Source organism: Theobroma cacao, chromosome 1 (assembly GCF_000208745.1).
Source record: "Theobroma cacao cultivar B97-61/B2 chromosome 1, Criollo_cocoa_genome_V2, whole genome shotgun sequence".
Taxonomy (NCBI): domain Eukaryota; kingdom Viridiplantae; phylum Streptophyta; class Magnoliopsida; order Malvales; family Malvaceae; genus Theobroma; species Theobroma cacao.
Window position 1 is genome coordinate 15519514 of NC_030850.1, and position 12396 is coordinate 15531909.

Consider the following 12396-nt stretch of genomic DNA (forward strand, 5'->3'; position numbering starts at 1 on the left):
ATAAGAATAAGATAATAGTCATAAGGTACCTTAAATAATAATTTTTAATATTAAATTTTTAGTTTATAAATTATTTATAATTAATATAAATTCATTAATTGTTCTATTAAAATCTGAATTTATTTTCGGAACAATTCCAATAGTAGATGTAAATTTTTTTAATAAAAGTAAGATATAATAAACGATATAATAATTAAATTTTAATGGAATTGGGCTTGGATTAACGGTAAATTATTCTCGGCCGAATAGGTGCTTAGTTTCCAGAAGGTCCATGCGTCAACGTGTCAGCTGTTAAGCACAAAAGCATGAATGCCCTATGCTACCATGCTAATGGGATCACTCCTCAAGAGGAAACCCATTTTTCATTTAGACCCGAATGAAGACAAAGGAATAAGCCGGATCCGAACCGTGTCAATCACACGCCAAACCCGCACATAAAATTCCCCACGGACAGGAATACCCATAAGCGAATCCTTCAATGACGCTTAGGTCGTGCACCAGATGCGCGCATTTAAGTCACCGTCGATGTCACCCCTTCTGGGCAATCTCGTCAAAAAAAATGCAATGCTGTAATATACCAAGTAGTTGAGGGTTAATCTAGTAATTCTGAGAAAAATAATATTATATCATCGCGGGGACCACCACCCTTCCCCACCACAACCAAGCATTGTTCTTCGTTTCAATTTTTAAAAACAACAAAATCCAAAAAACATAAAAAAAAAAAACTAAANAAATTATCTTTTATATTTAATTTTTATTATAATTCTATTTTGTTTTGGTTTCTTCTCCTTCGCTTGTTCTGCGGAATTCTCTCTCCTATGGCTTCTCCAGTAATCTAAATTTCTCTCTCTAAAGTTCTCTCTGAAACTCTTCCTTTTCCTTGTTTTAAACGACATCGCTTGTACATTGGCGATCTGTTTCCGTTTCTTGCTTCCTTAGATATTTTTGACGCTTTGGTTTTGGAAGGTGAGTTTAATCTCTCTTTCTCCCTATCGGTCTTCTTTTTTTGTTTAGAAAAAAAAGTTTTGTATATGATTTTTGTATATTCGGAATTTTTTTTTTGATATTTGTGTTTTTACATCATTTTTCCTTGCACGTTGGAAAGTAGTTGAAGTTTTCGTTTTAGTTTCTGTTTGTTTCCCTATAAAAAGGAGAGGGGGAAGAATTGTCGAAATTTTTTGATAGTTTTCTTTAATTTCCTTTTTTTTAATAATGGTGGTAAAAGAAAAGAAGACTGATTCAAATTCTACTGTGGCCTATGTTATGGAATTAGGCATAGCTGAGTGGTGGTGTTCGTTGTATGACAAATTGATAGGTGAAGGTATATGTATATTCCATTTTTTTATAACAAAAAAAAGGTGCCTTTTTGAGTTTTTTCGTGAGGAAACTGAAAGTAGTTTTGAATATATGGTTTTATTTTTTTATTTTTTTGCTAAGCATACATAACATTGGTTTAGTTGCTATTTGAATCCATATTGTTTCCTTTTTTTTTCTAAAAAAAAATTTTAATTGCAATGATTTTTCTTTAATTCAAGAAAAGCCGCCCTCCCCCTTATGATTTATTTTATTTTCTGGATTTAAATGGATTTGGTTTATCTGCTTCCCATTTAGAAAATCGGGGACTTGACTCAGCAAGTTAGCGCCCTTTTCTCTTTTCTTTTTATGTCATGATCGTATAAGGTGTGTTTTTTTTTTTCAAAAAAAATTTATATGGTTAAGCTGCTAAAAATCTATGTAATAATATCTTCACATCTGGGAGATCTGATTGAATTTACTGATATATATCTGGCGCAACTCTGGTTGTTTGGAAATCCAAAGAATTCATTGGTTTTGAAACTCCTTGTTTGATTAATGGAAAAAAGCAGGAAAGGAGGGAAAATCTAACGGCTTGTGTGTTTCTGACCACATAAAAGTCTATCCATGGTCCTCAGTCCACATTTCTTTCTATGTCTAAGCCACGATCTTACAATCTCTTTAAATTTGTTTTGTATGTTTTATATACAAACCTTTTAAGACTGAGTCTAAGCATTGCTGTCTGTGTATTGGGTAGTTTCTTTCTTTACATTATTATGAATAAGTTGGTGTTTACGAGTTATATTGATTTTTATTAATCATTGTTTACAGCCCACCCTGGTTTTTGATCTATGGGGCATCATTTAAGCTGAGTGTAAAGAAAATGGACCAAGCCACTAAGTTCAGCTCTTTGACTGGAATTCTATTGGAGGTCTCTTAGACTCGTTGATTTTAGATGATACGAGCTGGCTGCAGCTTGTAGAAGCTGCATGTGAGAATGTTGATAATTTTCTGGCTGATATTCAATCATTCTTACAATGAGAAGTCTGTTCCTGTCAACATCATACATTTCATGCTACAGTTTGGCACTAAACCATATATGCAAGCTAGTGATCAAGTCTATGTCGATACAGTAGACACCTCTAATTGGAGGTTGTTAGAAGTACATTGACAAATTGTTGATTGTCATTTGCTACGACTGCAATAATGGAAAGGTTAGTTTGTTGCCACTGCTCTTAACCTTGGTAGCTTTCTCAAGTTTTCATTGAAGCCTTGTATGTTTTTGGCGCTATCCCTTGCTATTTTGTATCTTTTCACTTAGGTATAAAATTTTGGAGGAGCTTGGAGATGGTACTTGTGGTAGTGTGTTCAAAGCCTTCAATATAGAATCATTTGAGATTGTAAGGAACTTACTCTGCCTCTTGCTTCTTACCTTTCAGTTTGAACAACTACATAATTTTCTTTTCCCTTATTTGTCATTAAGATATTGTTCTTGTGCCCATTTTCTCCCTCACCTATGGTTGAAGTTATTTATGATTAATGTTTAATGTTTATATTCTTTGCTGCACTTGGAGAATTTCTTCACCGTGGCATGAAAATAATGAAAAAATCCAAATAAATTGCTTCTAATTTTGACGAGCAGGAATGTTTGTACTTGGTCTTATGTGATGATTGAAATTACCGTAATGCCTTGGAGATAGCAAGTGATGAGTGGTGCAGAGTTTCATTCATTCAAGTTCCTAAGTTACCCCAGACAAAAATGGGGTGTCTTTGACAAGTATAGGATCGATTTTGAAGTCAGTTTGAGAAATTGAATTGTTAGTGAACTCTATATTTTTGTTGGTCAATCCTTCATCTACTAGCCACTAATATTTGGTGGTTACTTTAAAATTTATATCTTGTTGCCCATTCACCTTAGAATATCTGAACCTTAGTTGATAATCCCTCTCTATATGCACCTCGGCATGTGTGCCTTCCCACCCCCACCTCCTTCCTTGGAAGAGGGGGTTGGCAAGCTTGGTGAGCTGTTTATTACAAGAAAAGCTAAAACGAGACTTTAAAGCTCTGAATCCTACTGGACATGCAATGTATGAAATGAAGCTCTGTGCTTGAAACTTTGACTTTACAGGACTACAAGTGTGTTGGATATATGCATGCCATGAGATATTAGAACACCATATGTATGTATATATATAAAATACAAGGGTAGAAAAACTGAGCCAAAAAAAAAAAAACTGTTTGGTGTACTCTTTCAAGATTTGATGTACTTGGTTTACTTTGGAAAATGATGTCTGGTGTTGTTTCATGTCAACGAGGGTTCATCAACTACTGACAGTGATCATTAGGAAGACCTTGGATGAAAAACCTAATCTCAGTCTATTGTGGGTGGTTGTCTTGATATGTTTTTCCTGTATATACTCATCTTTAAGTTTGACCAAAAAAATATTAAATTTACTAAATTTGAAACTTCCTTTAGTCGTTGTTCCTCATTGCTTTTTGTAAATGTTTCAAATCTAGGTTGCTGTAAAGAAGATGAAAAGAAAGTTCTACTTTTGGGAAGAGTGCATGAATTTACGAGAAGTTAAGGTATGCCATAATAATTCCCTGAATTTAGAGCTCTTTGCTTTTTGTCTAAGCCTTAATCAAGTTCCATTTATCATATATCATTCATTCATACACGCATTTTCTTGATGGTATGAGTAACTTATTCTCTGCAGGCCCTTCGTAAACTAAACCATTCTAATATTGTAAAGTTAAAGGAGGTTGTCAGGGAAAACGATGAACTATTCTTCATTTTTGAGTACATGGTAAGGGAGGTTTTTTTTTTTTTTTCTAAAATTCACATTATTATCAGTGAAAGCATGACATTTTAAAATTCTATCTTCCAATTAACTATGTAATTTCACTCTCTGAGTTTTTAATAGTATGTTGCAATTTATTTTTATAATTTTTGATTGATATAAATATTAGGAATATGACTATGATTAAACTGGAGCTAGGAACATCAAGAAGAATGGTCAATGTCTTATGTTTCTAACTTACACTTTTTGTATGATTTTACACAACAAATTAGTGGATTACCATGATGCTTAGTTACAAATTCCAGTTTGTAATCATTTTCTGAACAGGCGCTACGCTAAAATGGATCTGTGCAATTACAATGTTTAAGGGTTCAGAGTAGATGTGGAATTTGAAAGCTCCATAATGTCTTGTTTAAAATTTGGAAGACGGGCCTTTCTTTCACCAAAACTATCTATGGATGACTTTTACAGGTTGCTATACTTGATAATAGTGAAAGAGTTGTGCTGATACTTGCATTACTTTCCCCTCAACACTTAAAAAAACCTCCAATTTTTTATGTCCATGTTCACCAAAATATCTTGGTTTCTCCTGGTGATAAAGGGTAAATCATTGTAAAATGGCTGCCTTTGCCTGGTGATTTGCTCACTTTTGATCATGCCTCTTTTGTTCAGACATTAATGATACATTTGTTGCAGACTTCTGAGTAATGCATTGTAAACTGGCTTGTTTTGGTCTTCAATTGAAGTAATCAATAGTGTGATATGTGATTTATTTGTAAGCAAGCATGAAGTTGAACAAATTCCCTGCCTATTCATTTGGTAAGAGCTTGAATTAAACATCTTTTTAGGAACATAATCTTTACCAAATCATGAGAGAGAGACAAAGACCTCTTACAGAAGGGGAGATACGGAGCTTCATGTCTCAGATGCTGCAAGGACTTGCTCACATGCATAGAAATGGATATTTTCATCGAGATTTGAAACCTGGTAAATGTTCCTGTGATTCAAATTTTTTATTTGCATCTTCATGGTTGTTTTTGCACATTGAATTGTGGATATCTCTATAGCAACGTATGTGCTTTTTTCAGAGAACCTGCTGGTGACAAAGGATGTTCTCAAGATTGCCGACTTTGGACTGGCTAGAGAAGTATCATCAGTGCCTCCTTATACAGAATATGTTTCCACACGGTGGTAAGTAATATGAAGTGGTGTTACCTCTTTTGCTTTGCATGTATGCTTGTTTATGTTCACACCATGCTGGTGCAATTTCTTTGATTGCTTCATTATCTATCCTGTTTGGACAGGATTAATTTTTTTCATCTTATCATTTGTGGGTTATTTATGTCAGGTACCGTGCTCCAGAAGTTTTGTTGCAGTCCTCCTCTTACACTCCTGCAATTGGTATGTGCATAAGACTTGAATCTCTGTCCCTGTGTGCCTGTGTCTATACATATGCACATCTTCTAGTAGCTTTTATGGTGTTGTGGGACCAATTCAGAACTTCACCTTAATGAGATTACATATTTTCCATGCTAACTTTATTTATTGAGTTTTTCTTTCTTTCCAGTAAATTTATTCTTTCAGATTTATCTATGCCATGTCATGTTTTGTTTTGCTTGAATGATGCCTTACAATGGTAATATTTACAGATATGTGGGCTGTTGGTGCGATATTAGCAGAGCTTTTCACTTCATCTCCTATTTTCCCTGGTGAAAGGTGATATAGTATTCCACCTTCTTCTCTTTTTAATTTTGGTGGAAAACGATTTAAATTACAGCAATCCTTTTGTGCATACAAATATCCTTTCTCACAGCATAAACATGCCCATGCAATGCAAATACTTCTATGTCCACATTCTCTAACCATGGGTCCCATGTGTATTATATATAGTAGTATATACTAACTTCAATATATTCCTGCAATTTGCTTCCAAGTTTTGGTCTTGATTAAGTTATTGTTATGATTCATGTTGTAAAGCTGGGATGTCCTGTGATGCTTGACTCTGGTAATTCTGTTGGATTTTTAGTGAAGATTGCAAATGTTGATAATTTCAATGGCTTAAATTACCAGTTTGATTGATTTTATGTGTCCAATAACCCAACAAATGTATGCCAAGAAAAAGCCAGCACAACATGGTTGATTATTGTCTGTTCTTAAGCTGTTTCTGTTCTACATTATATTCATATGTCCTGTAGGCAGTTTTAACCTGAAAGAAATCGATTCTACCTACCAATGCACATGTAGGATCTTTTTGGCATATGGAAAAAATATCTATGGTCTTTTGCTGTTTTTATATACTATTGTTATGGGTATATACGTGATTATGCATGCATGCTTGCAAGGATGGGGATGCATAAATATAGATGTTAGGAAGGAATATTGATACCCTTATGCGTAATAATCTTGGCAGTGCTTTGATCCTAAGATAAATATTTTTACTTTCCATGCAAGTTTCTTATTTACTACTTTTATTCTTGTTTGCTATTGATTCATACATAATTTTGTAGGTGTTGTATGGCAGTTTTGTTGTATAGCTTTTTCCACTGAAGTAACAGAAAGATACAGCATACCTTTTTTTTTTTTCTTATGGTACTACTTTCACCTCTTGGCAGTGAAATAGATCAACTGTACAAGATATGCTGTGTTCTGGGTGCACCAGATTGGACTTCTTTCCCTGAAGCAACAAACATCTCTCGTCTAATCAATATTAGCTATTCCGAGGTAGGTTTTTTTTCTTTATATTTATTGGTTATCTATTATTTGCTATGTTTTGACCTTTGCTTTTATTTTATTTATTCTTTTTTTTTTCTGGCAGATTTTACCTACCAACCTATCAGATATCATTCCCAATGCGAGCTCAGAGGCTGTTGATTTAATCATGGTCGGTATTGTGGTTGACTAGCATTTAGCAAATTGACATTTGCTGTATTATAATGCCTTACACCCTTTATTTTGACTGTATGTAGCAACTTTGCTCATGGGACCCATTAAGGAGGCCAACAGCAGATCAGGCATTGCAGCATCCTTTTTTTAATGTAATATGTGTTCTTGAGTTATTCTCAGATTTGTATTTGTATTAGATCAATTTTTCTAAGATGTCCTCGACAGGTGGGCGTGTGGGTTCCTCATCCACTGCTGCATGATCCACTTGAGTTGAGGCTAAACAACATGGGTGAGTTTTTAAGTTCACTACTAGTTCCCATGCAAGTGATCAACAACATTTTCTGTTCTCTTTTTTCTAGTTCAATCTATTAATATTTTTTTGTACTATTCTGCAGGGGCGGAGCCAAATCTTGAGTTGAATCTATGGGATTTTGACACTGAACCTGATGATTGTTTTCTGGGCTTGACACTTGCAGTTAAACCAAGTGTTTCAAACTTGGGTAATATTGTAGTACAGCCTTTGTCTAGTCTTTTATTAGCTACTGATACCTCATAAATTTCAGTAACTGCACTGCATAAATACATATGTGGCACGGGAAGGCATATTTTACTGGTATCTTCTGGGTGAATATGGGGGAATTGTGGAGGGGTGTCTTAGAACTCTGGATTTGGTGCCTGCCACAAGTACTTGGCAAGGCAGAGATTTTAGGCACTCGTGGAGAGATGGAAGTAGATGAACCTAGAAACCCTTTCTGCTGTTTTCCACTTAGGAAGGAGTATTCTGCAAGATATGTAGTTCTCCTCATGACAAATGTAATATGCTTTTCGGTGTTATAATTTAAAACTATTTTAGCATTCATTCTGAATGGATATTTGCTACAAGGCATTGTTAATAAAAGCATCATTGTTTTGGAATGTCCTTTGACTTACATGATTTTTATGGATATATTCCCATTTGCTGGAACTTTCTTGTGTACTATATCAATCTTTAAATTCTATTTTGCCTGGCCTCTGTCAAGGGATTCAATTTTCTTTTAATATGAATCTGACTGATATTTATTTCCTGCAGAGGTGGTACATAATGTCTCTCAAGGTATGGAAGAGGTGAGTTTTGCACTGGTAGACTTAGCAAAGCTGCTTGTGGCTATCATATATCCTTCATGTGGATCAGATTGTTTACCATTATTGAAATATAGCTAACTTCTGAACTTCATGATGCAGGATATACTGTTTTGCCCTCGGCTGAAAGATCATCCAGACCAATCAGGTAATTCGTCCAATCCTGAAATATCATCTTCAGAAACAGAGACTAGGTTAAAGGGGAATTGGCAATAGTGATCATTGATAAAGCAATTTGGTAGAAACAGGTCTTTGTTCTGAACTTTAATCTGGGTAACATTCTTTATTTGAGTTAATGGTACCAACTTGTTAAACTTTCCAGAAGTCACACAGTTCATCGGTTGTTTCATTTGCTTTTTCTCCTTTATTTAGTGTTTGCGACTAATGGGCTAGGTTTTTTTCCTTCCAGTTGTTTGGTCATTACTTACTCCTGATCAAAATGGAATTCACACACCAGTTGAATCGTCCCTATCTCTCTCATTCAGGTGAGTTCATTTCTTTAGCACTCGTGTTAGAACTGGTGTATGTGGTGACACTAGCAAGTAAGACATAGGTATATTGATACTTTAAGTGAACAATTGTCATGGTCCCTAGAGTTTTTATATTTTAAGTTTTACCTTTTTGTTTGAAGTAGGTGTTCCCCATTACTCATCACTAAATAGAGGAATCTCTTTGATCTGTTCTAGCAGCTTATACTTAAATTACTGGTGCAATAATACTATAATGGTTTAGTTACTGTTTTAATTAACATAAACCAAAAGTAGTTTTTCTGAACCTGCTTTCTGCATATGCTGGTATTACTTTGTGGCGCTGGCTTGATGTATGTGTGCATCTAGATAAAAAAAGAAAAAGAAGCAGGTCTCTTTTATGCAGTTTTCACCCCTTCTGTGCATTACTTCCATTATAGTAGATCTTTCGATGACGTGGCATCCGATATTCACCCTCTTTTGGGGGGGGCGGGGGGGGGGGGAATTTTGCATTGCAGTTCGATTCAGCATCCACCAATTGGAGTTCCGCAATCTGCTGGGTTTGCAATCGCATCATTGCAGCCCAACCTCTTAGAACGTCAATTGTTGGCTGTATCCTCCCCCTTCCAGCATGGTCATTACCTCTGACTGAGTTGATTGGTTAATCTAATAAGGGGTTGTAGAAAACATTTGTATTTATTTCATTTGTTTATTGTAAAGTTCCATCTAGCACTCTCATAGCTCCTATTGTTGTCTAATTTAGCTGCCAGCCAGCATTGGCCAGGCAAAATTGGTGTCCTGGGAAGCTCCCGGGTTATAAGTTTTTCAGATTTCAATTTCAATTTTCATTATAGGAAACTGTACTCTTACAGTCTGTTGGCGGAATATACATCCTGGTTAATGTACATTTTCTTTGGTGCAGAGCAGTGATAATGAATTTTTATCATGTAGCATGAACTAATCACAAATTTCCTCAAGAGGTTCACAAATCAATGGTTGATGATGTGGGAATACGTAAGTGGGAGAGTGTATCATTTGCCTTTGGCTTAAGTGGTTAGGTCGAAGAGTATAGGCCTGAAAAGCCTTCTCTCCCTGGCTGGCCGGCCGGCCGGCAGGGTTCATGAGCTGCTGGTCTACGGGCGCGCCTTACTCGGCGAGCTTCATCTTGTGCTGCTAGGTTTGCCTTCCCCGGTTGGCTTTAGCCATTAATTTTGTAGCACCGACCTGGTTCTACAGCTCATAGCTGTCTCTTTGAGAAAGTTGAATCTCTGAGTGATGCCATTATTTCTGTCGTATTCATGCGTTTACGTTTTGGGCATATTTTAGGGACAAAAAAATAAGACAAATAGAATCGAGAATATTCTCTCTTTCATCTTTTCTTCTGGTGAGAGCATATTCTTTTGCCAACGCAAAAGGTCGTCGGGGAAAACGCATCAACATCATATCCGTCCAAAGTTTGGTGCGTGACTTGTTAAAAAATATAATGGTTTAATAAAAATTAATAAATAAATTATTAATTGTTATAATAGATATATCATAATTATTAAATGTTTTTCTTTTTATAAAATTTAAAAACTCTAACCACAGCTTTTATATTCAATAATAATAGAATAGTAACTTTTTTATTTTTATGCCGTGGCTTTCATATCTTCAACCAGATCAGTGGGCAAATTGTCCTCTATCTCTGCATTCGGCAGGAACTCCTTCCACTTCCTCTAGCTCTCCCTTATGGACATGCCTGGCTCCTTGTCAGCCTCCACCACATCTTGGCAGCATCCCTGATGTTTTCCTATGAAAATACCCATCCTCTCCACAACTACGCACCTCCACTGCAACCTTAATGTCTCCAGCCATGAGCTTGGAGTTCAAGAACTGGTCACCCTTGAACCGTTGTTATAAACCCCCAACTCACCTCAAGCAATTATGTTTTGTGGAATTGATCTTTTCTGTTGGCATTATCAATCGGAAACAAATCAAGATTCATTGATGTGACAAGATCGGGAGCCTAGGGTTTCTGAGGTGCAACAATTTAATTGTGGTATGGCTACTGGAGTCCATTTCACCCCTATCACCTCAACAGTTTTCCGCATGAACTCAGCATCACATAAAATTCTCTTAGCTAGATGCTAGGGTCCGCAATCTTCAATTCGTACAAGATTTATGGATGCGTATTTCTTCTAATTGAATGCATTGCGGGGAGAACTTAAAAACTTCAGATCTTTGCCTCATTGTCAGTGTGGTAAATATAGTCAAGGCTGTCTTCAAGAATATGTTGACTAGTGCCAGCAAGACCGTCTTCAGTTTTTGAATGGCTTTAAGGAGACCTATGTTGCTTTGAGATCACAGACTGTGATGTTGAAGGCTTTTTCCACACTGGATGAGGCTTATAACTTGATATTGAGAGAAGAATCACAAAAAGCTCTGCATTTGCAATCACAGCCTCTCAATGTGAGACTTCTTTGTCTTCTCAAAATTCAAATTTGGACCATGTCTCGCTTTGTGTGTGTCATCCTTGCGCAGGAGCCATACTGATTTTCTCTGTATCATTGAGACTTTTAGTATGGTCAGTTATGTTAATGAGAAAAGAAAGAATAAAGTCCGTTTGTTATTGTAGTCATTGTTGCAAAATTAGTCACACTAAGGAGAAGCGTTACAGGCTGATAAGGTTCCCCGTTGACATTAAATTCACTCAAGGCAACGACAATCCTAGGAGACCTGTTTCATTGGTAAATAGTTCTATTGCCACTTTACAACCAAAACAGAATGAGGATGTCAGCGTCGACAGCATGTCTGAATTATTACTCACTAGGAATCGAGCATAGTAACTTATGACACTCATCAATGAGCACAGAACAAGCTTTAATGATAATGATGATTTTTCTTTGTCAAGTACTCATCAGCAGAATTCGATGCTAGCTGGTATGATAACTAACTCTGTTTGCTTAAATGCTCAACATGCAATGCTTAATACGCCAATGAACATAGATGTTTCTGTTCTTAATCATAAATAAATGCTTCGCTGGTTTTTTCTCAAAACTATAATTTCTAAAATTATCAAAAATTTGAATTATTTTAAAAATGGTGAGAGATTGTTGGACATTTTCAATAACAATAAGTGTAAGACATAATTTCGCATTAGAAAAAATAAAGAAAAAAAAGTATGTTCTTCAAATGAAAGAGGGTATAAATCCTTGGTAATTGGATTAAAATAAGTTAACTATGATTTTGCTTTCCAAGCCTTAGTCTTATAATTTAATTCAATTAATAATATTGTTACTCAATAATAACACTTGGCACTTGGACATGTGCAATTTGAATTAAATTGTTGTTAATTAACTGTTAATTATGTCAATAGATGTGTTTGTAGGAAACAAGCATTTAATTGTCTTTAAATAAGGACTCCCTTAATCCCAACTACAACAAAAACAACATCCATACAATCTCTCCTTCCTCAATATTTCTCCATATTTCTTTTATACTATTTACTTCAAAATTTTTTCTATTGAACTTTGAATTTTTACCATACACCCGTGATTCATGTTCAATGGATTGGTTTCATGAGTATAAAACGCAATTAATCACTGAGTTTTGCTATATGGTCAAGATTTACTGTTTGTCCTTTTACATATTATTAGTGATGACAAATGATAAATAAAACCTTAAAAACAGTGATATTGATACATGCTTTGAAAATATTTTATTACTTTTTTCTATTTTTAAGTTTTTATAGAATGATATGATAAAAATTAACATAATATTGTATTAGTTTTACCACTTGAATTTTAAAAAATATGAAAAGATAAAACATTGTGTCACCCCCAAGGTGTCTGTTG

General features: G+C 35.2%; 1 protein-coding gene across 2 annotated transcripts; it reads left to right on the plus strand.

Moving 5' to 3' along the window:
* On the plus strand, positions 756–9940 carry LOC18612691 (serine/threonine-protein kinase MHK). 2 transcript variants are annotated; one of them, XM_018118766.1, is made up of 18 exons: positions 756–966; positions 2125–2507; positions 2615–2693; positions 3811–3879; positions 4011–4100; positions 4943–5081; positions 5183–5285; positions 5443–5495; positions 5744–5810; positions 6707–6815; positions 6910–6975; positions 7061–7129; positions 7203–7266; positions 7373–7477; positions 8047–8081; positions 8199–8244; positions 8506–8581; positions 9486–9940. In XM_018118766.1, the coding sequence occupies exons 2-18, from the start codon at positions 2500–2502 to the stop codon at positions 9517–9519; spliced, it is 1212 nt and encodes a 403-aa protein (XP_017974255.1). In that variant the 5' UTR covers positions 756–966; positions 2125–2499; the 3' UTR covers positions 9520–9940. The 2 variants fall into 2 exon arrangements, with proteins under 2 accessions (XP_017974255.1, XP_017974253.1); XM_018118764.1 differs by lacking the exon at positions 9486–9940 and adding an exon at positions 9082–9484 and having other exon boundaries at positions 758–966.

Coding starts and splice junctions, on each gene's coding strand:
- LOC18612691 (XM_018118764.1), top strand. Junction 7,267..7,372: donor GTTGAGGCTAAACAACATGG/GTGAGTTTTTAA, acceptor ACTATTCTGCAG/GGGCGGAGCCAAATCTTGAG. Junction 8,245..8,505: donor AGATCATCCAGACCAATCAG/GTAATTCGTCCA, acceptor TTTTCCTTCCAG/TTGTTTGGTCATTACTTACT.